Below are 27,488 nucleotides of genomic sequence, written 5' to 3' on the forward strand. Positions count from 1 at the left end.
TGGAAATCATCATTGTTGCTGCAGCACGAGCAGCAGGACCTGGGCTGCTCCTGGCACATGGAAAAGTGCATCTGGAATCCACACACATCTGTCTGTGTGAGGGAGTGTCAATAGAGGCACTAAAATGTCGGAATGATTTTATTTAAAGCTTGGTGAAGTAATGCCTTTTGTTGATGAGCTTACCTATTTAAAAAACTATTCTAAGAGGTCTGAATTAATGAAAGACTCCAGAAACTCATAGTTTCTGGAATAGAAAAATAGTAAAAATAGTACAGATGTCTTTTCTCACATGGTAGGATGAATTGTGAGATTGCATCATTCTATTTATGCAATATGCATTTTTACTGCTTTATCTTTGGTGGGTTCTTTTTCTCTCCACATGACAGTGGAAAACACCCTCTGTCCCACTCTCCTGGGGCCTATTGATGCTCACTAGTGTAGAGAAGTGCCTCTGGCCAGGGGAGAGAGAAGAGCTTGTGGCTCATCTTGCACAGTTCTGCTTCCTCAAGGCAAAGCTGATGGGCACAAGAGTTTGTCTCAGTGGTACACTGGAAATAAGGCAATTGCTTCGTCTGAAGTACACTAGAAAGCATTTCTTTCTGGTATTAATGTTCTGCTCATCTCCAGACAAAGGCTTCCCATAATTAGGGATGAGTTTCCTCCGTTCTGCATTCCCAGTAGGTGGCACTGGTGTTATCTATTCTCTAATCTTACAGAAAATGGTTTCTGCCTTCTCCGAGAGATTTTACCTTTGTAACTTAAATTATAGGAGTGGTGTTTACCAAGTTATATAGATGATCAGTGATTTCTATGAGACATGTCATAATACAATAAAATCATTAATTCACAGTGAATCTTGGAGTGTGTGTCTGCATGCCAGCATTTGTTTAAAATAAGGTATTGAGACCACTGAAAGGGTAGTTTTTGAAACGTGTTAAGGTTTTTTGTGAAATGCCATGAAATGGAAGCAAAGCACCAGGAAGGGATTTACATGGTTATTTCAAAGAACACAGATAATTATGGAACTGTACTGTGTCTGATCATAAGATTAGTTGTAAAGAAAAGCAGTGTTTTCCTGCCTTTTAGAATGACTTAAATTCCAAATATTTTTTCAGAGCTGTTTCTATAAACTGTTTTGTTCTGTATTTAATTTTAAAAGTTCAGTTAAGATTAATCAATGGGAAGAAGAAAATCCATCATGATTTCCTGTTAGCAACTAAATAATCCTCATGATATTAAAGTATTATGTGACTGCTTTCCATGAGGCTTTCTTGCAAATGTTGGAAACTTTTCACCAAGAACTGAACAGGACTGTTCAGCCTGTATGTAGACTGTTCCAAGTATTTACCTACAAAATTACCTGAATTACAAAACAAAAGATGAATCCTAGCCTTTTTCAAAGCTAACCTCTTAATCCTTACTAGTATCGGGAAGGTGGTGGCATGAGTAGGTTCTGCAGGCTGTTTAATGACCAGTATATTAAAAAATTACAGAAACTTGATGCAGGTGGAAGATTAGATTTTGCTTCAACATGCATTTCTGGAAATAGCTGGATTTTTATTTATTGGAAGTCTGGTGTGCTTTTGAATCCTTAAAAAAATCAAGGAAAAAGACTGCACTCAAACACCCAAACCTGTATAACTTGTAATATCTCTCTTTCTTCCTCTTTTATTTCTTTTGTTTCTTTCAGGGGTGCTTTCCAGACAGGCCAGGGACCATTGGATGCTCAAGTGAAACTCTTGGAATTCACCCTGGAACAGAATTTTGAAGTTGTATCAGTCAGCACTATTTCTGCAGTGATTGAGTCCATAACCTTTCTTGTGCATCATTACATTACGTGTTCGGACAAAGTGATGTCTCGCAGTGGCTCAGACAGCTCTGTGGGTGCTCGAGCCTGTTTTGGAGGGCTTTTTGCCAACATTATCCGTCCAGGTGATGCCAAAGCAGTTTGTGGAGAAATGACAAGGGATCAGCTCATGTTTGATTTATTAAAACTGATCAACATTTTAGTTCAACTGCCGCTTTCCAGTAACCGAGAATACAGTGCCCGTGTTCCAGTAGCAAGCAGCACTACAGACAGTGTGTCTGATGAGGAGAAGGTCTCAGGAGGCAAAGATGGCAATGGAAGCAACCCTAATACTCAAGGATCAACTGCATACGTGGCAGACTTGGTGTTGGCCAACCAGCAAATTATGAGCCAGATTTTGTCTGCTCTTGGCCAGTGTAACAGCAGTGCTATGGCCATGATTATTGGTAGGTATTTTCTGAGTAATGTGCAAGGTCTCTTGGGTGGTGAAATGTTTAAAACTTCTGCAATCTCATAAGCTGTGTGTAGATGTGAAAGAATGTGTTACAGAAGTGACAGGAAAAAAAGAGAGAAAAAGCTAAAGGGAAACCGATGCATGAACAAAGCCCCTAACAGGAGGTGGGAGACAGTAATTGAAACCAAACAGGAATGTGTTTGACATTTGAATTTGCTGAATCTCAGAATGCTTAATGTTAAAGGACCTCTGGAGATTGTCTAGTCCAGCCTTCCTGCACAAACTCAGAGCCACCTCAATTGAGAGCAGATTGCTCAGTACCTTGGTTCAGTTGGGTTTTTAATTGAACTCCACAGCTGCTGTGGGCAACCTGTTATAATGTTCAATCATTCCTAAAGTAGAAAAGCCTTTTTCCTATGTTTAAGTGGAATTTCCTGCATTTCAGCCTGTGGCCATCAAATGCCTCTATGCATTAGGATGAATTAGGATGAGTCTTCTTACAAGACACCTTACCTCAGTTGTTTGCTGGACTGGATGATTTTCCTTTTTTAAATCACTTTTGGAAAATAATGATTACAATCATGTCCCTTTCATAGAATACCTAAACTATTCCTCTGTTTTATCAGAAATTGCATTAACATCATGTTTTAGGAGTTGCAGTCATATATATGTGGATGGGATCTTCCTCTATGAACTGAGGGAGATGATGATACTTAGAAATCAAAGTTTGCTGTTTGTCAGACATTTATCTGAGGTGCATTTTCTCAGAGTCTACCTGTCTTTGTGACTTACTTGTGTGCTGTGATGGTAGCATAAGAATTTATTTGCACAAGTTAAACCACTGGCTGAAATACCAGGGATTTCTGCATGTGCTGAGCATTTTGCAGGAGGATAGACAAAGACCTGCACCCCATTTCAGGTGTAATAGTTGTAAGATTTTGTTCTCTTTATACTCATTTTCTTACTTTGAAGCAAGTTGCTCTGGCCTTCTCTGTGCTGCCTCTTTTAAGAAGATAGAAAACTTAACCAGTGCTATTATCAGGAAACAGTTACTTGTTCAGTGAGCCCTCATGAATATTAGACCAGTGGTTTATTACAGCATGAAAGCAATTGAGGAAGAGATAGTTATCTCTAGTAGTCAAATTAAACAGGAAGCAGAATTTGACAAGCCTGCATTGTGCTGTTGGAACCTTCCTGAAATTAATTCCAGAGCATCTCCTCCATCACTTTGGGTAGTTGGAGTCATATTGCAAATGCACTTATGAACACTGAAAGTAGTTTGTTCTGGGTGTGTGTTTCTTTGGAGTGAAATTCAGATACTCTTCTCAACTTTGATGTCTTTCCAAACCACTGACTTTTGTCTGGCAGTTGTTTTGCATTTTTTAAGGACAGGTTGGAAAGAAAGTTTTTTGAAAATGTTTTTCATTGAAATTAGGCTTCTGGGCCACCTGATCCCTTCAATGAATTGTTCTTCCAAAGGGTTTTTAATTCAGGTTATTGAAAATAATCTGTCCATGTATTTTGGGAATATGTAACACAGCTATTTGTGGGTTTAGTTCCTTCAAGAAAAACTATATTAAGTTCTCTCCCAACAATTTCTGTGAAAAAAAAAAAAAAAACATTTTGCGAGACTGCAGCCAGGGTTACAGAGGATCTGAAAATCAGTTATGAGCATATAGTAATAAATATGTAATAACTAATGCAGTATGGAAAGGTGCTACCAGGACAGGTAAACAAGAAGATGTCTGCAAATGTTACTGATAGGTAGTGGCTCTGGTGTCAAAATTTATGCCAATAGTGTTAATTTACTACATCTGGCAAACCAGCTGGTCAGGATCCAGGATGGCCCTGAGTAATTCACTTTAAAATTTAAACATTTTTCATTCTGTTTTTCCTTTTATGACCATTGTGTCTGTTTCATTGGGGTTTTATGTTTTGTAAATGGCAAACTGTGAAAATCGTACCAGTAACAGTATTCACCTCCTATCCTATCTTGTCCTTAGCTGAAGGTCCTCCCTCACAGCAAATCCAGCTCACTTGACTTCAGCTCTATTATTCATTCCATTTAACTTTTCTTGTCTGCACAGCGGCTGGGTCTTAGGACTGCTTTATCTGTTGCTCTGCATGCATTGCTTATCAATATTTGCTTCCTTGACAGTTTAAAAATGGCCAAACACCTGGCAGTTCTCTTGCCAAAAGGTTTAAGACATGCTCCAAAGATCACTTGAGCACATTGATTTTTATTATTATTTGTTCATATAGCTTCAGTTTCTCTGAATGGGACAGGATTATTCTGGGGTTGTCTTACATTTAAGACCACTTTTAACAACTCTTCCAGATCACAGTTATATGATTGTAAGATAGTTGTATTTATGGAAGTACTCACTTCCATGGGAAGACTATTGTTTTGCTTACTGTCTGTAATCTCAGCAATGTTTAGTCAATATTGCTGATAATTGATATTCAGAAAATTGTCCTGAATAAATCCTGAGCTTTAATAGTGAGAAACAGAATGCCAGGAGAGGTATTTCTGATAGAAATATATGTGTTAAATATTTGGGGAGGTTTTGGGCAGCACAAGGGCACTTTATTATTATCAGGAAAAAGATCTTAAATGTCAGTTGCTTCTTGCTAGGAGTGATTCCAATCCTTGTAGTTACCCTGTTTCCTTCACTAATTACACTCATTTTTATGGTCTGATTTGATTTAAATTTTCTGACTTCCTGGGTCAAGTCTTCCTATTTATACATATCTGGGAGCACTAATTGCAAGTCATATGATCCTGAAAACTGGTCCATTTTTACTTAGTAAAAATCCATGTGAACATTTGAATATTCTTGAGTTCTCTTATGTGCTATTAATGGTTTGTTAGGTCTCAGTTTGTTATCTTTGAACTGTCTGCTTTTGTTTAGGTGCAAGTGGCTTACATCTGACTAAACATGAGAACTTTCATGGTGGCTTAGATGCAATATCAGTTGGAGATGGGTTATTCACCATCCTGACAACACTTAGTAAGAAAGCAACAACAGTTCAAGTGATGCTTCAGCCTATTCTTACCTACATGGCCTGTGGGTACATGGGAAGGCAGGTGAGTTCCCTGAGGCTTGCTGTGCTTCAAGGTAGTTGACTCTGTAATCAGTAATAAGGTCAGAAAACTAAAGTATTGCTATGTAAAAGAAATGTTAACAGTTTTACAGCCTCACTTCATTTGGGTGCTGAAGTTAGGAAGCCTCTCTCTGTTGCCTGTGGTAGAGGGAAAGAATTTTCTCTAAGAAAATTTTGACATTCCTGTAAATGTTTCTGACAAAAGGCTTGAAGATGGAACAGATATTTTATTATGTGCAATTTAGAGAAGCACATTTATTGTGGCTATTTTAATGCTCACTACTCATATTTCTGAGAAGATACTCACCCCCTGAGTTTGAGCTTTTCCATACCCCAAAGACTTTTCCTGTGTAAGGAATTGAACCATGTGGAACATGGCATTGTATATGGTGGCAGAGAGATTAGCTGTGGTGGCATTTCTTCTCTAGTAGTTTTGCCGACTAAAAGAGGAGGCTGAGAGCTGTTACTTGAATTTCTACTGTACTAATTTTGTATGAAACCATGTGTTTCTTAATTGATTTTCTTCTAGGGTTCTCTTGCCACATGTCAGTTATCTGAGCCACTGCTCTGGTTCATTTTACGAGTGTTGGATACAAGTGAAGCACTGAAGGCTTTCCACGATATGGGTAAGAATGTCTTTTCTTTAGCCACATCAAATAAAGAGTTTGATTTAGATTTTTTTGGCACTTAAAGAGTACATATATGTGTTGACATGTATTATTAAACAGGCCTTTGCTTGTGTGGAATCTGTTGTGCACTCCTGAGCAGTATTTTTTTTCTCTGTGCCCACGTTATACACAGGTGGTGTTCAACTTATCTGTAACAACATGGTAACAAGCACAAGAGCTATTGTTAACACAGCAAGAAGCATGGTTTCAACTATAATGAAATTCCTGGATTCTGGTCCCACCAAAGCAACAGACAGCAGTTTGAAAGCCAGAGTGCTCGCTTCTGAGCCTGATAATGCAGAAGGAATTCACAATTTTGCACCTTTGGGTGAGTAATGCTTCTTTTTCTTAGATTAATATCTACTAGCCATTTCAATGTGTATCAAGTTCTTAACAAAAAGTAATACAATAGTGTCAAATGTTTCAATACTACTAAATCCTCTTTTGAGAGGGGTTGCTGGTGTTTCAAGGTAATGTTGAGGCATGAGGTTAGTCCCCTCCACCAGAGGTAATAAGACCTTATGTGGACAGGGGAGAGAAGGAGAGGGAGTGAACTGTGTCTAATCAATACATCAAGGTGAGCCCCTTTCTCCTCCCCTGGGTCAGGGGATGCCTGGTTCCAGCCCACCATCTGCCTTAGACATAGTGAGACTCAGTAACTTCTCTCAAGGCACATCAATTTTGGTGGAGTTTGTACAAAATCATGGCATGGTGGGATGATAGTGAATGAGCCTGAGCTCTGTGAAGCTGGAGCTGATATTGCTGATGATGCTCTCATATCTACTTCTGACTGCTCTCAAGTGACCTGCACAAGCATTTGTTAGAATTTCAGTGCTGTTCTGATATCAATACAATGGCTGCCAGTTAACTAAAATGTGTGTGTTTTAAGAGGTAGTGGTACTGCAGTATCTTACAAAGGCTTTCCTTTTCAGTACTAGTGTCTTTGTTTTCTGTTGCTGCCCACTAGCCTGGTACAGCCCTTGAATGCATTCATACAGTTTGTCTCACTGACCAAAGGGGATTAATCTTAAAATTTCTGGAGAGCTTGTTGGATGAGAAAGCAGTCCGTTCAGTCCTGGGATTCAGATTTAAGAGTGTCAAAAAGAATGGCATTGTGAAAGACAATAAAAAGAGGTTTATTTGGTAGAATAGGGACCACTGGAAATCTTCTATTTTGCTCTTCATAAATTTCTGAATGGTAAATTTAGGAATCCTGCACATGTTCATTCTTTTTTACTTTAAACAATAAAAATCCTAAGCATGTGTGGTGGTAGGTTCTTGCCTACCTTATCTTCCAGCTTACAAAATGCTGCAGTTCTTGATATTCTGCCATGAGGGCATCTCTCTTAATATTTAACTTTCAGTCAGGAGTGTGCTTTTAAAATTAACCTTCTGGTTACCCTCACTTAGTACATTCTAATTCCCATCATTTGATAGTCTATGTAGTACATTCTGATTCTCATCATGTGGTTATTCTCTGAGATGGGCTCAATTCATTTTGGGATGAAAGTTTATCAATATCCAGCTGCTGCTAGACATTTAGTTGTGGGGTCAGGCTGTAGCTACTTTACAGTAAAACACCCCAAGTACCTGGAGTTTGGAACAGCTCAAATCTGGTCTTGTGTGCCGTATAACCTGCTAAAGAAGACAGCCTACATCTTCCTTCATCATTCTTAACTTATGCTGGGAGTAGAAAAAGAAGCAGCAACTGTGGTCAGGTTTTTTTTTTATTCTGACAGGTTTTTTTTAGGAAAGGGTTTTCATGTGAAAGCTGTTTAAAGAAAAAAGGTTGCAGAAGTTGGTTTTAAAGTAATTTATGTAATTTTAGTATTTAAAATGTGTTAACTGTGAATTAACTGAGTTCAAGTTCTAAGCATTGCTGTTTAACCTGCACCTTTCTATTTGGTTTGATTTTGTCATGTACTCTTGAGAGTAAGTTTAGAATTTTGGCAGCAGTTTTCCCCTAGCAAATTTCAAGGACATACATATGCATGTGGATATGTAAGCTGCCTATTTAAAACAGCTCAGAGTAAAAGAAAAGTAACTGGGCAGTGAGCATTAAATATGGGATATTACTGATTTACTGATAAAGCAGAAGAGATTAAACAGGAACAAAAAAGGTATTTTCCACAGTTCGGGTAGTAAATTAATCTAGGTTTTATTAATAAACATTAATAATCAATGTTAATGGTGCTGTTTTGAAGGTTCAATCACCTCAAGCAGCCCCACTGCCCAGCCTGCTGAAGTGCTGCTGCAGGCTACTCCTCCCCATAGACGGGCTCGCTCTGCTGCATGGTCATACATATTTTTACCTGAGGAAGCTTGGTGTGACCTCACCATTCACCTTCCTGCAGCTGTGCTGCTCAAGGAGATCCACATCCAGCCTCACCTGGCCTCTCTGGCAAGTAAGTAGATTCACTGATGTTGATGCCAGTTGAAAAATTTGATGGTTGGGATACAATACAAAGAGTGTAATCAGAGGAACTAAAGCTGTGAAGTTGTTTGAGTAATGCCTGTAAAATAAGTTTGAAAAGCTTGCAAATTCTGCTTTCCTTGAGAACAGAAGTCCCTGCCTCTGCTTGTTTTCTAGTGTAGTAGATGTCATGTGCCATTCTTGTTAAATATGTCAAAAAAACTTTGTCATGCTCACCAAAACCCAGTGAGAAAGTGATATTGGTCAAGGCTCTTCAGGCAAAATGCTTGTGTATGGTAGTTGGGAAAAAGCATGAGATTTTCAGCTCTTGCTATTGTAACCCTGATGGGGAGAAACAGTGTTTACAGTGACAGGACTATTCTTTCTCTGAAGTCTTTGAAATAAACTGAATATACCATATATCAAAATGCTTGTGCTTTTTGACATGTACCGTCTCCCAGGTCAAGTTCTCCAGCTGCAGTTCTGTAGTAGTGTCTGCCTGAGACCATTTCAGTCATTCTGTGTTCTGAATTTTAAGTGTTAACCGTGTAGCCATGATGAAGACAAACTGGTACAGATTTTAAAATAGTGTTAAACCTTCTTATCTTACTCTGTAGCTTGCCCTTCATCAGTGTCTGTTGAAATAAGCGCGGATGGTGTCAATATGTTACCTTTGTCTACTCCTGTTATCACGAGTGGTCTCACCTATATAAAAATCCAGCTGGTAAAAGCTGAAGTTGCCTCAGCTGTCTGCCTCCGTCTCCATCGTCCTCGGGATGCCAGCACCTTGGGGCTCTCTCAGATCAAACTGCTGGGCCTCACAGCCTTTGGAAACACCTCCTCTGCCACTGTCAACAACCCCTTCCTTCCCTCCGAGGACCAGGTCTCCAAAACAAGGTAAGGCTCCAGTGACAGGGGACAGTTTGTGCCAGTTCATGGTTTAGTGTTCGGGTTTTTTATGGTGTTTGCTTCTCTGAGTCAGATCTTTCAGTAGCAAACTCTTCCTCCTTTTTTTTTCCAGTATGAAGGGATGTTGATGCAGGGCGACCCCAGCGTAGGGAATAATGTGCTCTGACTCTATGGTTTCAAAAGGCTGAACAAATGCTTTATTAAGCTATGTTTTATTACTCTAATACTATACTAAAGAGATACTGTACTAAAATGGTACTTAAGAGAAACCTGACCATGTCTGAGACAGTCAGGACACAGCTGTGACCCAATGGGCCAATCAGTCCAAACAACCATCACCAGAATCCAACTAACCAATCACCTTTGGTAAGCAATCTCCATAACACATTCCCAATGTGCCAAACAACAGGTGCAGCAAGTAGAGATAAGAGTGGTTTTCTCTTCTCTGAGTTTCTCACTGCCTTCCCTAGGAAAAATCCTGGGAGAGAGAACCATGTCTCTCTCTGTTCAGAGAATGTGAATACTGCATCAGGAAATATAAGCAGTGCTTCTGCCTTCTTTAGTAGCATGCTTAGTCTGCAAATGTAAAAGGGAATGTTTTGTCCCTGCAATGGCGAGAGAATATAAAGCACAGGAAAGCATTTTGAGTTGCATTTTGTGTTTTTAATGGGTAGGCAGTTGTCAAAAAAAATGGAGTGCCAAAATACTTCTTATCCTTACAGAAGTCAATGGAGTTACATAAGTTTTGGAGCAGGAGTAGAAGTAGAACAATGCAATGTTTTGTGGAAGTCATATCTAATATTGCTGTTTGCAAACATTTCAGAAATAGGAGCTGAAGGTTCTTACGATTCTGGCATATCAGCAAGATTTCTTTTCTAAAGTGTTGATTTGGTTAGGTGGCATTTTGAGTTTCTTACTCTTCTTAAAAATAAAACTAAATGAACACTTCAAGAGTTTTTTTAAAGTGTCAGCATTTTCCAACGTTGAATTTAATTTACAGGATGGATTTTTGACGTTTCCTGGTTTTCAAAATTAGCTTACAAACTTGTAAAAAACTCATTAATTTTAAATATTCAATCTTTAAATCTTAATGTTTATATATTTGAAGAGCACGTGGGAAAGTTTTCAAAACCTTTCTTTTGCAGGGGAAAATTTTGAGAGCATAAGTAAATTTAGAGAACATGAATACTTTAGGTGTACATTTATAAAAGCTGCATAACTGAAATTGGTCATTGCTCTTAAATAGCAGTGAAGAAAATTACTATTGCCAAATTATACTGTATTTTTACTTAAGAAAAGGTTGTTATAAAGTCACACAAGAATAACCAGTATCTAAAGAAAGGTCAATGTATGTTCCTCATTTCTTGAAATATTTTATTGTAGCTTTCAGCTTAATGTTGTATCTCAGTAAAACAGTGATAGTAATGTGAAACATATATTCAATAAAATTGGCATAAATTTTATTTTAGACATAGCAGAGAACTTGCTCTTTTTTATTAATGAATCCAATTGATTTAGGAGTAAGTGATTTCTAAAATGAAATTGTAAGCCTAATTTAGGATCTGTAATTAAGTTTGCATTTTTTAAAACTGTGGTAAAAGTTAGTTGTCAAAACAACCTGCTAGTTTAGAACTTGTCAGTGAAAGATGTCATTTATTTCACATACAGCTTAGATTGCCATCTTGTTCACGATTCTAGTTTAAATAGTATTGTGGTGTAAAGTCTAATAGATGTGTTGCCAAATTGATTTGATTACAATAGGTTTATTTCTCAGGATTTATTATTAAAAGAACTTCTGAACAATTTTGTCAAAGAATGAGAGACATGAGGGAAATGTAGTAGCTAACACATTTTTAATTTCTCTGCTTTTTCTATATGTATTTTAGAATACAGAAATAGATATATAGATATATATATCTATTTCTATATACAGAAATATAGAAATCAGGTTCCCTAAGGTTCACTGTAGTTTATTGTAAATATCCATGATTCTAAACATTTGTAATGTCAGGGAAGTTGTGCAGGTGTATAATTTTAATGCCAACTACTGTTGCACTTTCACTCATTTGATGTAAATAAAAACAATACGCAAGCAAACAAAACCCAACAAAGAAGAAGAAAAAAAAAATTAATGAAACCCAAACCTGCCCCACACCCATCCCCATATATATAAACACCTTCCCTTTCATCCTTCCCTCAACAGGGAAGGATTTCTTCCTGTTGGAAGAAATATGTATGTGAATCAAGAAATCTTGAAAAACCTTAGTAATAAAACTTGCAGGCTCTTAACTCTTTCTGCCCACAGACCCTGCCTTTCTTATATTCTTAATCCAATGATTGCAACAGCATTACTAATGTGTATTTCATTATGGTCTTAAATTCAGTCATTTGCTTTGCTCAGATGATGTTTGATCATGTCACAGAAGTTTTCTGTGGTACTTGTCCTGTAATCTAATACAGGTAAAAAGTAATGCAATAAAATAATACATTAGCTCATTTTTCTGTTTTCCTTTTCAGTATTGGATGGTTAAGATTATTACACCACTGCCTGACTCACATAAGTGATTTGGAAGGAATGATGGCCAGTGCTGCAGCACCCACTGCTAATCTGTTGCAGACATGTGCTGCTTTACTAATGTCCCCTTACTGTGGGATGCATTCTCCCAACATTGAGGCTGTGCTTGTGAAAATTGGGCTTCAGTCCACCAGAATTGGACTAAAATTGATTGACATTCTTCTAAGAAACTGCTCGGCATCAGGGAGTGATCCTGCAGGTGAGTGCAGTGTATTTCTTTTCAGTTGCTGCTTAAAAGCATTGCTTGTCTAAAAGTACAAATACAGTGTATTTACACGTTGCTTTCTGATTCTGAGCCTGGGTTGCTAGAACTTGACATTGTGCTTTGATGGGCTTCTAAGTATCACAGTCTTTGTATGTGGGTAGTCCTGCCAGGATAAAGCAGTGCTCCCAGAGTTGTTTGGCTTTTCATAATTAGAAGGGTGTTTTGAAGAGAGTGTAGGATGTACAGTGTATCCTAAATGCCTCTTACTTTAGACGCTGTGTCCAGATGTTTTAAAATAAAGAGTACTGCCACAAATGCTGCTAAGGAAAACAAATACAGCAGAATTTGGGCAGCAGTAGTCTGTAAAACAGTATGAATTCTGAATACCTGAATATGCTGAATATTTTCAACATTGAAAATCTTTATGTTTAGAGGTACATAATGAAGATATAGTTACATTCTATGTCCCACAGTGAAGTATTGCAGAAGCTGTTCTGTTAGTGAACTGGGGATTTTGTATTTATGGTTTCATACCACTTTGCTGTTTTGTAGTTTCTAAATGAAAGAAAACAAATTCAATTTTTCCCGTTTTGAGGTTGCTACCAGAAAACACTCTCTTTAAAATGGCTTCCATCACTTCTTTTGCTATGAGCTAGTGCTTCAGCATAGATTGCTCTGTTTTGCGGGAATGTTGTTAGATAGGAAAGTACTTTGTGGCAGAGGATGAACATAGTGAGGAGAAGCTGAATAGGAAATAATCAGTGGAAATCTTCAACTGTAATCCTATTGATGGAAATTGGAGTTAAATAAGCTTTCATTTTGAAAAAAGCGTTTGCTTCTGTAAAGCAAGAGGTTTGACAGCTCTATTGGAATTAGTCATGTCTTTTTGGAATATGTTGAAGAATACCCTACTATGCAGACCTCTGAGTTCTGTATCTGATATATGTTGTAATGGCTTTTCATTTCATAGTCAAGATGAACATTGGACATACAAACTGTGCAGTTTTGAGACAGTGGTGTGTATAGGAATTTCATCCTTATGTTAATGGAGAAACTTAATTCAATGTTAATATTGCAATTCTGTAATAATGTCATTAGTACACTTAAAAAATATGTATGTAAGTACTTCTATTATTTCCCCTCCCCTTTTTTTTTTGAATGCGGCAAGATCTGAATAGCCCTTTACTGTTTGGAAGATTAAATGGTCTCTCTTCTGACTCCACAATAGACATTCTTTATCAGCTTGGAACAACTCAAGACCCTGGAACAAAAGATAGGTAATGCTATTTGGGTTGTCATATGGAAGCATATTCAAAAATAACCTGCTAAACAGTGGCTTGATCTTAGTTCACAAAACCAAACATTTTTGGAATCTCATTGTTAGGAGGTAGCATGGAAGTGCAGAAATCTGAATAAGCTCTCCCAGTTTTCTGTTCTAGCTCTTTTCATCCTTTTCAGGGAATGCTCTCTTTGTCCCTCTATTTCTGCTCTTATAAATGTGATAAAACTTTGAGAGAAAAGTCAGTTGAAAAACAAATAGTCAGAACTTAAATACCTGCTATATTTTCTTTTTCTGTAGAAGGTTCACATTTGGCTGTCCAAGATAAATTTTTTTTATTAATTTTTGCCCTGATTTGAGTCTTGAGAAAAAAGAGCTTGACCTCACTCTCAAACTTTACATCAAAGAAAGAGATAAATGTGTAAATTGGATTACAAAAAAACCAGCAAGCTCTTTTGACTCTGTTTCTTTGCTCATTTATAATATGCAACATCATCTTGTCTTCCAGAATTCAAGCATTGCTGAAATGGGTCAGTGATTCTGCAAGAGTTGCAGCTATGAAAAAAAGTGGCCGGGTCAGCTACATCTGTCCCAATAGCTCAACCAGAGAGTATGGGCTTCTGATGCCATCCCCTTCCCACCTGCATTGTGTGGCAGCAATTCTGTGGCATAGTTACGAATTGCTTGTAGAATACGATTTGCCAGCGTTGCTGGACAGGGAGCTCTTTGAGTAAGTAAAGCAAAGTTTAGCACCACGTTATTTCTATAATTAAACTGTTTTGTTCACAGATGTAATACAACTTGAAGGGCACTTATTGTGAAATAGTAGTGAAAAGTGAAGCTAATTGATAGAATGCATACCTAAACAAACAGATCGTTTTGTAGTTCTAAACTCAAAGCTGCACTTGACATATTCCAGGTATAATTGTCTTTAAAGACCCAAAAATCTGAAATGAGACAGGAAATGCATGTGTATACTTGCATAGATGTGAAAGGTAAGCTGGTTCATGGTCTTGTTCATGAGGTTTTTTAATGGACTGTTCTTGCTGAAATTGTTTGCAGTAATTTTCATAGTAGATATAGGTGATCTTCATTAGGATGCTGTTACAGAAACATTATTTTATTTGTCTCAGTATCCAGTATCTATAACTGAGAGGTGGGAAGGTGGGGATGTTTTCTTGGAATTTTCATTTCTGTTCTGGTTAGCCAGACTTGAAAGGAATGAATGCACAAAATCTGGAGTGAATCTTAAACTGTGAACTTGCTTCATTTTGATGCATTCTAAAGAGAAGTTCACCCTAAACACCAAATATATACTCTTAGTGACTCCCAAAATGAAAATATAGGATATAGTATTTGCAATTTATGTTGTTTAAATGGAAGAGATAGTTAAACAAAATAATAAGCCACATAACACTTTTTCACATTTTATAGAAAAATGGCTTTTAAATTATGGTATCTAGCATTAGTCAGGCATCTTTGATTTGTACTGTTGAATGCAGTTGCAGTTAATGAAGGGATCTTTGCACATGGTTTTGTTGTTGGTCTTAGGAAACCTTCATATTTTTCCACAACCAGTCTCCTTTAAGCATAGTCAAACATTGAAGTACTATCAAGTGTGTAAGTTATGGTTACAGGTACAAGCATGTGGAACTCTTACATGACTTCAAGCAAGACAATTTCCAAAGACTCTTCAATGATACAGTGATGTAGATAACTTTTAATTCAAAATGAGCTTGTTCATCATGGGAATCTGTTTAAGGATTTTAAATTGCAGGTCAATTAGTCCTTTTAGCAATACACTTTAACAGAAACACATTTTAACATTTGAAAAGGAAAAGCTCTAATAAAAATAGGCTTTCCAAAATGGACAGCCCAATTAGATTTATATAAAATCTATATATAAAAGTTGGTTTCACAGCTGAGTTCCTGTCTTTTGGAGTAAAGTGTGTTGTTTTCATTACAGGGAGAAATGATAGTTTGTTCCTAGTTTGAGTATGCAAGTTATAATATGACCCTGTTCCCCTACCTCCTGCCAGATATAAAACTATCACTCATATAGGCCACCATCTGGAGCAAATTATAAAATATATTCTTTAATAAATATAAAAGCTTTTTTGTCAGAGTTATATGGGCAAATATTTTTTCTGATAAAAGTAACTTTTCATGTGTATTCTTCATTTTTTTGGTATTGTAACTTTTGAAATATTGTAATGGATTCTAGCTATAGCTCCAAGTTTCTCCTTCATGTGATAAATCACTTTGTTCTTGGAAATATTTTCCCATCATCCCCTTTTTCCATTTCAGTATTTTTGCTTTGGCCAATGGATGCTAATCCCATAGTTATTTTTAAATATGTATTTAGAAAAAAAACTTATTTTTCATAGAGCACGAACTCATGCTGAAGATTTTAGCATTTGGATTGTGTTAATATATATTTGGAAAAGAGTTAAGTGTAGGTTTATTACATGTGGACTTTTGGAAATTGTGACTGTCTTCCCAGAGTTATAGATCATTTAGCCACTGAGATGAGTTTTCTGTTGGGGAGGGATTTTATCAATCTTTGACTGTAATAAATCCAATTTTTGGTTAGACCCAGGGAGTTCCTTGAGCTCCTAGGGTGCCCTTAGACGAAACACAGAATAACATTTCCATCCAGAAGAAGGGAAAACAATCCTTGCCTTCAAATGGGAATGCAAGATACAATAATACATCCAAATTTAATTTAAAAACCCAGCATTGAATGGCATGAAGTGCATGTTCACTTCTGTCTGTAAATGGTAAGATAATATAACATCTGTGGTGTCAAGGTACTGTGAATGCAGTTTGGAAAACTGTTTTTGTTTTAAAGTACTTCACATACTCTGGACAAGTCTGTGTGAAGAAATTATCATTTTACTTTACAAGTACCTGTTCTGAAATTTAAGCTGGATAACAGGAGCTAAATTAGCTTCTGCACTTAAATGGCTTGGATTAGCATTCAAGCAGATAGTACTTGGATGTGATGCCAAAGGTAGGTGGGACTTTAGAATAGCTGAGGAATAATTCTGTTGTTGTGTCCTAAATTTAGGTCAAGTAAGGATAACAAGGGTGTGTTGTCCAACCAACAAGGTTGTTGCTGCTTTCATTTTTTTTGCAGCATCTTTAAGAAAATCCCTAATAAGGGAAATGTTCAAAAATTTTGAAACATGTTAAACTACTTTCAGTTCTTACAAGGAATTGACACCTTCATGTAAATGACCTTTGTCCACACACATAGGGTCATTGTATGACCCTAACAGCTGCAGCTTGGAGAATTGACAGCATGAAGAGGTTGCAGTTGGTTAAAAGTGGATGAGATGTGTGACAACTGTTGAAAGACTGAAATCTGGTTTTTGTGTGCAGCTGGATTATATCTATTTAAAATACAGTATGATGAAAGAAATTTAAGCATACAGTTGAGAAATGCTTTTTGTGGGTAATCAGCATCTTGCTGATATTGTGATCTAAAAGAAGCTTCCAAGTTCAGCATGGAGTGTTTCACAGCAGCTTCTGTAATAGTAAACCATAAAAGTGCAAAAATGTTGTATCAACCAATGATAAAAAAGGGAAAATAACTGGCAGGCTATGTATTGATACAATTTTCTGTCTTCTACAGGTCACTGTTTAACTGGTCCATGTCTCTTCCTTGCAACATGGTTTTGAAGAAAGCTGTTGATAGTTTGCTTTGTTCCATGTGCCACATCCACCCAAATTATTTTTCCTTACTGATGGGATGGATGGGTATCACTCCTCCTCCAATGCAGTGTCAGCACAGACTGTCTATGACTGATGACAGCAAAAAGCAGGACCTTAGTTCATCTTTGACAGATGACTCTAAAAATGCACAAGCCCCTCTTGCACTAACAGAGTCTCACCTGGCTACTCTTGCTGCCTCATCTCAGTCTCCTGAAGCTATCAAGCAGTTACTGGACTCAGGTTTGCCTTCACTGCTTGTAAGAAGTCTTGCTAGTTTTTGCTTTAACCATACTTCTAGCTCTGACTGCACTGCACAATCAATGGATATCAGCCAGGACAGGCTCAGGAGGCACCATGTTCCACAGCACTTTAATAAAATGCCCATCACGGCAGACCTGGTTGCTCCTGTTCTCAGGTTTCTGACAGAAGTTGGCAACAGCCACATGATGAAGGATTGGTTGGGTGGCTCTGAAGTCAATCCATTGTGGACAGCACTTTTATTCCTGTTGTGCCATTCTGGTGCTACCTCTGGAGGACACAATATGACAGCACAGCAGACCAGTGCAAGGTCCAGCTCTCTTTCTTCAACTGTGACCACAGGATTGACCACTCAGCAGCGGACAGCAATTGAAAATGCAACAGTTGCTTTCTTCCTCCAGTGCATCTCTTGCCATCCTAATAACCAGAGACTTATGGCACAGGTGAGAGAGAAAAATAATGCTTTAATGTTTTGAAAACTTTCTGTGTCTTTTACCTTTCTTTATAATAACTTGGGGTTTTGTAAACTGTCATTGACTGGAAAAATTTATATTAAAATTGTTAGCTTGTTGATCTGAGTCTGAAACATATATAAAAATGTTTTGGCGTGGATGTCCAGTCCTTTGTATAGATTTGTATTCCTCTTGGTTTAGAGAAATAAACTTTAGACTGAACTCCAAAAGACTGTTTAATTGGATAGGGCTAAACTTTTGTGAAATGGAGTTTGAACAGAAAGCTTCACACATATTTTATATTAGTAACCTAAGGAGATTTCCTCGGAAGTTTGCTTGTGCAACCTGTGTCCAAGAAAATACAGGGTATTGCAGAAAATGGCTTTGCATTTGGCATTTTAGAGCAGATTCAGCTATCTTTGTCACATTCATTAACCTTGCAGACCTAGCTGAATGCAAGTATAATGAAAAAATGCTTTTTCAGCATTAAAAATAATGATGCTCTAGGAAGAAGTAGACTTCAGTAAAAAATTGAGTCAGTTCTCTGTTAATGGCTGGGAATAATAGTGCATTATGCCATGGGAAATGTTCGCTTTAGGGATTCAAAAGCTGGTTTTCTAACTACTTTATTGTCATTTTTTTATCTTTTTGAGAAATCTATGTCTTTACAATTACTTTGCTGGAGTCAGCATTTTAAACTTTTATATTAAGGGCCTTATTTGCTGCTGATGTTTTCTTCAGTGGTGCTCATTTCTGAGCTGGTGTGGTAACTGGAAGTGGATCTCAGGCACTGCCTACTTTGGCTGTGTAGAGCTATATTTTAAAAACCTAAATGTAGAAATATTTTAAACTTGATATCATTTTGCCTTCTCAGGTTCTCTGTGAATTGTTCCAGTCCTCTCCTCAGCGTGGGAACCTCCCAACCTCTGGAAATATTTCAGGATTTATTAGGAGGCTTTTTTTGCAACTGATGCTAGAGGATGAGAAAGTGACTTTGTTTCTTCAGTCACCTTGTCCAGTAAGAATTTTTGATACCATATGGTAAAGGTGGGATAAATTTAGCCTGTGAATCCTAAGCCTGAGTACATTCAACTTTGTTTGACGTGTTAGCAGCTTTTTTCTGCTGTACACATTATGGAATTTTGGAAAGGAAAGTGCTGTTGAATTTTAACTCATCATTTTAGAAGGAAATTCAAGGCACTGTGCTACAGTAACGCAAAATATTTGTTGGAAATGTACTGCTTCTGAAGGATCTGACAACTGAAATTGATCTTACAGAAGGCTTTTTAATAGTACTCTTACACACTAGCAATAAATATAGATACAATATCTGTTCAGTAGTCCTTAGCAGTATCATTAAGGATCAGTCATAGTCAAAATTGGCAGACATGCTTCAGCAGTTAGCCAAAATGCCATGAATAGAGTGACAAATATGTGAATTCATTTATAAAGCAGATGTATGCTTTATGGTTCCACATGCTTCACTGGAACAGAATTACAATTGATGTCTGAAGTGCTCTCCATTGAAGGCTGTGACTAAAAAAACAGGGCAAAACCACAAGTTTCTTTAAAAGATCTGATACTCCCAGATAAAGATAATCCAGAAAAAAGTATTTGCTGCTTTGGTTTCTGCATCTCAGAAGTAAAGCACTGCAGGAGATAACATGAGAGGGAAACTGATCAGATAGTATAAAATGGAAAAGGAGGCACAAATACAGTTTTAGCACAAACATTTAAATGTTTTAAATTGGCTGAATAATTGTTAACAAGTCAATTGATAATGTGAAGGTAACATCAGTTACCAGTTTTGTTATTTTACGTACAACAGATTTTTACAGAAGCTGTTACTAGATATGTAAAAGCAGAAAACATGTCTTGAAGTTGTCATAGTTCAGTTTCTTTTATTAAAAACACTGGGGAATTGTGTTCTTAGTGAGATGATTCCTCCTATAAGATGCAAAGAGAAGCCTTAAAAATAAAGTGGATGTACAGGATATACTCCTAGAATTTCCAACTACATAACCTTTCAAAGATCAATTCCCTATTTTTATCTTACAAGTTCTTACCAAAACTGTTTTTCAGAAGCTCAGTTCTGGTTGTCAGGAAGTAAATTTTTTTTAAATTGCATTGCACAACAATTAATTGGTCCTGTAAGTTGATATGCATAAACAGGTCTTCAGGGCTGTCTGAAATACATTATGGTAAAATATTTGCAATGTTTTAACATTTTAATAGTGACTTAGTTACCTGTCATAATAACAAAAAGTAGATATTAAGTCTTGAATAAACTTCCTCCTCAAGTGAGAGCAACAGAAAAACATCATCTTTCTCTACTCTAAGTACGTTGTTGTTTTTTGATATTTAGTTTCAGAGTTAAGTTTTTGTTTCCTAAATATTGGCAAGTCTCAGGCTTGTGGTTTTTCTGTCATATTACAACTATGTAAAATGATTGGGTTTTTTAAAGCAAAGATGATATCATACTGTTTCTGGTCCTAAAAATATTGTAGGTTTTCAAAACAAATTATTTGGAGTTAAAAAGCTAAACATGTCCTAATTTGATGTATTTTTACTATTTACCTCTAAAGTTGAAGGATATATTAGTTTTCTTTTTTAGCATACTAAGGATTTAGCTTTATCTAGCTGATGTGGCTTTATAAGAACATAGTGATTTAACTTATTTCTCAGTGTTAAAGTCATAATTAATGTTGACTCTTTTTTCCTTTCAGCTGTACAAAGGTCGAATTAATGCTACTAGTCATGTAATTCAACATCCAATGTATGGAGCTGGACACAAATTTCGTACTCTTCACTTGCCTGTCTCAACAACTCTAGCAGAGGTTCTTGATCGTGTGTCAGGCAAGTTTGCAATAGTTCATGGTTTTGTTTTGCTTCTTTTTTAAATGCAGTTAAACAAAACTTACATTGTTTGTTGGACCATAGAAATCAGACTGCAAATATCAGTATTTAAAACACACTGTCTTTTATCCTTTCATTAAATTTCCCAAAATTTTGTCAGTTAAATAGCCTGGAACTTAGTGGTACATCTCAAGGTGGAGATGTGTGTCCTGTGAAAAGGACCTTGATAAGGGCTTCATCTAATTTCTGTGGTTATACATTTGTCTGCTCTATAAATATTTGCATTTGCTTACTAAATGAAAAATGAAAAGTATCATTTACTTTTAGATATTAATTTTTAAATTATGCTCAGTGAGAGGATAATGTTATGGCATTAATTTATTTACTTGTTTTTTAAATTTCAGTACTTTCAGTTATACTACTTGAATATACACTGAGATTAACCTCTCAGAGACCATAATATGGACTTTGACACCTAAATGGTAGACATCTTAATCTTAAAATGAATCCAGTCTTTAATTTTAGTGGTTATTTAATACTTCAGGAAACAGAACTATATGTTAAAGATTATGGGTAATAATTTTTTAAAATTTAGTTAGCAAGTAGAATTCATACTGAAGATGTCATCTCCATGCCAGAGCTCTCTAGGTAAAACCAGGCAAAATGCAAGTTGATTCTCCTCTAGTAATGAATAGAGTAAAAATTGTTTGGACATGTTAAATGAAAAATCAGTTTTATACATGTCTAGTTTTAAAAAAATAAACAAATCCAGGACTACTTCTTTACTCTTAAAATGTGGTTCTCAATAATGCCAAAGAAAAGTCAAAGATTGTTAGAGCAATTATGTTTTTGCCAAAAGGGAGATGTGCATTGAAGGGTGTGCTCTTAGTCGCCTCTTCATCTGACTAGATATGTATGCTCCTAGATGTAGGTTTACTTGATTGTGTACTTCTTTGGAACTCAGGGTAGATCAACTTTTCATTTATGAGACAGGTCTTCATGGAGTTAAAAGCAACTATTGCTTTTTTATATCTATGGAAATGTTTATACTTACAAATTTGTTGGGGCGATAAATGTTGCCTAACAAGCTGATAGGAGTACTAAAATATTATTTGGCAGAATACTAGAAAGGACAAGATGTGTTTTAGGATTTTAATAGAAAAATATCCATTCCTAGCTAAATGCTTGGATCTTATTTATCAAGGAATAGTTCACTATTTCTGATAGAGTTCTATATTTGTTTACTGTCCAGAGAGTCATGTGTGAAATGTGACTAAGGTTTTTCTGACCACAAACTGCACAAGGATCTCATTACTGTAATGGGTGGGATGGTCACTTTGTACGAGGTAGGGATCAGTTGCTGAGCAGTGACAAACTGTCCTGAGTAGCTGCTTTAGTGGTGCATTGTTGTCAGCTTGATAGCCAGTGCTAGTAAGGTCTGGAGAGGAGAATGTGATGATGTGGTAGACTCTTATGCCTGAAATTGAAAATAGTGCTGACTTTGTAGGGCACCATAACTTTAGGGTTTGCTGCTGCATTGTTATGCCTTGGCTTTGTGGTTCTTGTATGGCATTCTAGGAAATCCATGGTCAGGACAGAGTAAGGAAGGCTTGACTATAAGAGGAGCAAGCTGTGTGTTTAGGGTGAGAGAGAGAGAAGGGGTGGATTGGGATAGAAAATAAAGAAAAGGCTGTCACCACTATAGCGATAGAAGTCATGAAGATCCTGTGTCAGAATCTGTCCATTGGGTTAACTTTTTTCTTTATTAGTGTTAATGTCTCAAATTAACCATTTCATACTTTCTGCATGAATAAGTCACAGGACCCATATTCATTTTGTACTTTTTTCCCAGCTTTAAAAAAAAGAGGGGGAGAAAGGGGTCATGAAATCACTGATAGATCTGCTACTTGCATCCCTTCACCATAGGAAGAAAATGTGCAGTACACAGCAGATAGGATTGCCTGGAAGAGTACCAGGTGTTTTATAGTTCATGCACCTTAGACTTGAGTTACTGTTGGAGTCAGAAAAACTGAACAACAAATCTGGATTTCACCTGAGTAGTTAAAATACCATTGCTTAACCTTCTTTAATAATTTTATTAATGACCTTTACATTGCTCAGCAGTAAGTGGACATTGAGTCCATGGGACAAAACTAGAGCAACTCAGAAATTTAATAATAATAATAGTAGTAGTAATAATAATAATAATGAAAGTTTTTTAAAAGCCAAAACCATTCACAGTCTCATAGATACACTTGTATGTGTATATATATATATACACACACACGTTTGTATATATACACACAGATCTATGCATAGAGATTGTGTGTGGGTGAATGTTGAGTCCTAAGTGGCAGTAGTTTCACACTCTGTATCTCTTTTTAGTCTCCAGTGCTGTCTAATACAGACATAACTAATGTTTTCAGGCACAAATTATAATATATTTCCAGGCAGCCAAATCACATCCCTTTCAGCACCTCACCCACTGGTGACACACAGTTAAGGTAGCTGCATGTTACTTCTAGGTCTTGAGTCTGGTTGTACCTTAAAGCTGCTGTGGCTATGTGGAAACAACTCAGAGAATTACTTGGCCATTTTGGTGCCAGGGTTGTACCACACAGGGTATGAAATTGTCCATTTTCACCAATTATCAGTGATTTAATAAGTTAGATTAGATTTAATAATGTACTGATAGTTGTGATCTGTTCTAGTGATTGAACCAAAATGGTCGAACTGCAGTAATCCAATGTTCTCTTAAACAGCTCAAGATTTGGTTGTGTAATGTACTTCAGGCATCTTCCAGTTTTCTTTTCCAAAGGAAGAGAATTTACCAGTTCTGAAATTGGATCAGTATGTAACAAGAAATATCCAGACCCGAATACAAGATCATGTTTAAATAAGTCTGCAGCCATCCTTAAAAAAAAAAAAAGCTATTTCTTTTTTTGTTGGATTTTTTTGCTTTTGTTTTTTTGTCAAGATTTATTGTGGGTTTTTTGGTTCATTTGGCTTGGGTTTGGCTAGAGATTTTTTGCTTAATCTCATTTTTGGTTGATTGCAGTGGTTTAGTGTTTTTTAATGTGAAAACACTTGACTCATCAAGTAATGGCTTTAAACTTACAGATTGAAATTGTCAGAGAACAGAGTTTTGGGGGAAGAAGGGGACAGAATTACTATAGTACCTTAATTTATAGGTATTGACAAGACTATTGCTGCCTGTGTTGGAACTCTGAAATGCTACAGTAGTTGAGAATAGCCTTGTTAACAGCTTAGAAACTAATAAAATCAACTCAGTATCTTGAAATGCTTTTCTTTCCTCTCTTTCTTTGTCCTTATCCTCTCCATTCCCATATAGATACGCCTAGTATTACAGCTAAGCTAATTAATGAACAGAAGGAAGATAAAGAAAAGAAGAATTATGAGGAGAAAGAAAAGGTTAAAGCAGAAAATGGATTTCAGGACAATTACAGCGTTGTTGTTGCTTCTGGTATGTCTTTTTTTTCTGTCTTTTATAAAATGGATCTTTCTGGTGTTAAAAGTGTGTTAGGGGAAGAAAATATCTACCAATAATTAACTTTATTACTAGTGATGGTTAGAAAGATGGTAGCCCCTCGTACTACAATTGTAATGTAACTGACTGTTAGGCAAGAAAGATTGATTCCTGGTGAAACAGCTGCCTCTAATATATTATACTGTGACAAATTTGTCAATTCTATGTACACCTAAATATATGTGTCAGTGATATCTTCGTGGATGCTGTTGCTAGGGTATTTTACAGGATTTTTTTAAAGACACCCCTGGAGCTTGGAGGGTATTATTGCTTCCGCTTTTTGCAGTAGCTGGTACAACAGAGTTTAGTCACCGCTCTTCTGAAAATATGCTTTGGAAATAAAAGGTATCCACATATTTTGCATAACAGCAAATGGTACTCTACTAAAAACTGTCAAATGGAGATTTTGGCATAAACCCATGTTATTCTACTTGGAAACAACTAATACTGGAGTTTCTTTCAAAGCATTCAGTTTATAAAAACTATTGGGTCAAGCCTTCAAAAGCCTCTTGTGTAAGCCCTTTTTCTTACAAAAATGCAAACCTTTTGTTGGAGCATATAGATTGAACATAGTAATTTTGCAGTGGTACACAAATGTTGCAGTTCAGATGATGGCTGTAGAAGTCATTCATCTTTCAGTTTAAAGTTGATTAATGAACTTCAAACTACTCCTTTCCTATCTAGCTTTTTGCCATTATTGAGCTACCTTGAGTTCATTCACACTTCATGAAGCATAAAGCAGAGATGCTGATTTCCTCTGACTTTTGGCACCAATATTTCTTAAGCCTTTTATTTCAGGTTTTTAGATGTAGATATAACTTAACACAAAGTTTGAACAGGGCAGCAGTTTCACTGAACTTGGTGGGCATTTAAAACAACATAGCTATGTTAATTACAGCATCTTTATCTGACAAAATAGTTACAGTAGGGGCCGCATAAACAAGTTAAACATGTTTTAGTAGTATCTAAAATATTAATAGGTCCAAGGAAAGGGTTAAAACACAGAAAATCTAGAAAGAAACAAAAATACTAAGCCAAGTTTGAAGATAGGGCATAGTACAGTCAGCCCTGCCATTCCAGTTACATCGCTCATCCTACTGCGTGATATAGCTCATTCTCTATTAAAAAGAAGCAGATTTCAGGTTTTTTTCTGATATTTCCAATTTTCTCCAATTTAGTAAGAGTTTAAATGTAAACTTATTTAATTTGGATTTGTTTTACTGCCTGTTGGTCAAATATTTTCTTCTTTTGTAATAACTTTTCATATATTCTGAGGGTTTTGTAGTGTCCTCAGAATCTCAAGAAGTTGAAAGTATTTACGTTTTTACCTATGGGTAAAATTAATAGAGGGAGAAGATGGTATTTGCAGCCTGATCTTCCTGAAGCAAGCTAGTCTAGTGTACTGAGATTATTGGACAATGTGTTGTACATTAGAGCTGCTTCTAATGATCAGCTGAAACCAGAGTGTATTACAGCATTTGAAGTGTGGATCTTGTTAGTTTTGTGGCAGCTCTTGGACAATGATGAGTTAGTAATTGTCTGTCTTTGTCTGTTGACCTGATGGCTTTTTACCTCTGTCACCTGCACAGAAGGGTACATGATTGCAGTATAATTGTGCTGTACCTTAAGTCACCTTAAGCTGTCCTAAGATAAGGCAGTCTTGCTGTGTAGTAACAGTAAGCTCTTCTGTAGCTAGTCTACCTCCTGATTTTCATGTAGTGCTTACTTCAAATGTTTTGGGGTCAGGGAACTTGGAAAGCACATATAAAGGCACCTTTCATCCCATGTGGTACTGTCAGTACTGCAGCTAAAGTCACCTTTGTAGGCCAGACAAGGGTTTATTAGCTATAATCTGTGCTGAAATGTCTGTCAGTTTGGGAAAATTTGCCTTTTTTGCTTTCAGGTGAAAAGACAGCCTAAAAACATTTTGCTCTAGGGCTCATTGTGAGACACTCTTCAATGACAGCAGAATCAGAATAGCTTTTGCTTTTTTTTTGCATGATGTCATCTAGTTATGGTTTGGTTTATGTTTGGCGCTTAAGAGAATGCACAGCCTTTTCACTAAAAATACTGGGATTATATTCAAATATATTTTATACAAAAATATTGTTCTGGCATTTAATTAGCCAGTGAGGTAAAGTTCATCTATTTTTCTATCATTGAAGGTTTTGAGTATGTTGTATCTTGGCAAACTGAAGGTATAAATACTAGATCAACTTGAAAATTTTTACTTCTGTACTAGGTTTGAAATCTCAGTCAAAAAGAGCTGTTTCATCCACCCCTCCACGTCCACCATCGAGGCGAGGAAGAGTGATGGCAGATAAAGTTGGTGCTTCTTCCTCAGGAGGAGAATCTTCCAGCAAGACCATTAGTGTTCCAGTCTTTCATCTGTACCATAAACTACTACCAGGTAACTTTAATAATACATTTTACGTATCAAAATTATGGTTTTTTCAGTGGCTTTTTTTTATGGTTTTTTTTGATCAGGAAGTTGTTACAATGGTAATGGGCATTAGCATCTTGGAAGTGTGGAGCTGGTAAACAGCTTTCAACTGGAAATCATTATAACATCAGCAACTGCAGCATTGTAGCATCATAGCAGCTCAAAAAAAGTGGCAATTATGTTCATCTCCCTTGAAGTTTAGTACCTTATTCCTAAGAAAACTCTCAAAACACTTTCACTCACAAATGAAAGGGTGGATTTGAAAGGTGACATTATAGGTTTTCTTCCACATACAAGGCAGAACTGAACTGGTAAAAATGCCCTATTACTTCAGGTTCTAAGTGGGCAACCATCTTGCATTGTTCTCTGAAGGGTTGATTTGCCAGTTCAGGAATATTCTTGAATTCCATAACATTTGTGTTTTAAAAGCACAGCATGTCCTAAGCAGTTGGTCATGTTCCATGTATATCAGATGTGGTATAGCAAGACTGGCAATCTCTTTTTTTCAGGAAGAAATTGCGGTGACTTAGATCAGGAATAAAAAACAGAAACATGAGTGAAACGCTTCATTATTATGCAGAACAGCTTCTTGTCTGCATCCAGCTAATGGAATTAAGTGGTCAACTTCTGATCAAAGTCATTTTCACTCAAAAATCCCTAAATTTGAGACTTACTATCCAATTACCAGCTTTGAGGCTGTCCTCTGGCAGTTATTAGCAGGATAGTATACTTGGATTAAAATATCTAAAATTGATGAGTGTCCTGGTTCAGGGCAAATTTGGGAGAGAACCCCCAAAGGG

The 27,488-nt window shown here is 36.6% G+C and overlaps 1 protein-coding gene across 2 annotated transcripts in view; it reads left to right on the forward strand.

Annotated features, from left to right (window-relative positions):
* The window catches only part of BIRC6 (baculoviral IAP repeat containing 6), a 176,040-nt gene that overhangs the window by 81,458 nt on the left and 67,094 nt on the right, over nucleotides 1-27,488 (forward strand). For both annotated transcript variants that reach the window (XM_066546647.1, XM_066546648.1), the window contains exons 46-59: nucleotides 1,691-2,253; nucleotides 5,174-5,349; nucleotides 5,896-5,992; nucleotides 6,168-6,362; nucleotides 8,239-8,439; nucleotides 9,065-9,344; nucleotides 11,874-12,130; nucleotides 13,305-13,413; nucleotides 13,924-14,145; nucleotides 17,053-17,833; nucleotides 18,717-18,860; nucleotides 20,569-20,698; nucleotides 24,051-24,182; nucleotides 26,488-26,655. In XM_066546647.1, coding sequence (XP_066402744.1) covers nucleotides 1,691-2,253; nucleotides 5,174-5,349; nucleotides 5,896-5,992; nucleotides 6,168-6,362; nucleotides 8,239-8,439; nucleotides 9,065-9,344; nucleotides 11,874-12,130; nucleotides 13,305-13,413; nucleotides 13,924-14,145; nucleotides 17,053-17,833; nucleotides 18,717-18,860; nucleotides 20,569-20,698; nucleotides 24,051-24,182; nucleotides 26,488-26,655 — 3,455 coding nt within the window. The remainder of the gene's footprint in view (nucleotides 1-1,690; nucleotides 2,254-5,173; nucleotides 5,350-5,895; nucleotides 5,993-6,167; nucleotides 6,363-8,238; nucleotides 8,440-9,064; nucleotides 9,345-11,873; nucleotides 12,131-13,304; nucleotides 13,414-13,923; nucleotides 14,146-17,052; nucleotides 17,834-18,716; nucleotides 18,861-20,568; nucleotides 20,699-24,050; nucleotides 24,183-26,487; nucleotides 26,656-27,488) is intronic.

This window comes from Molothrus aeneus, chromosome 3, assembly GCF_037042795.1.
Source record: "Molothrus aeneus isolate 106 chromosome 3, BPBGC_Maene_1.0, whole genome shotgun sequence".
NCBI classification, from domain to species: Eukaryota; Metazoa; Chordata; class Aves; order Passeriformes; family Icteridae; genus Molothrus; species Molothrus aeneus.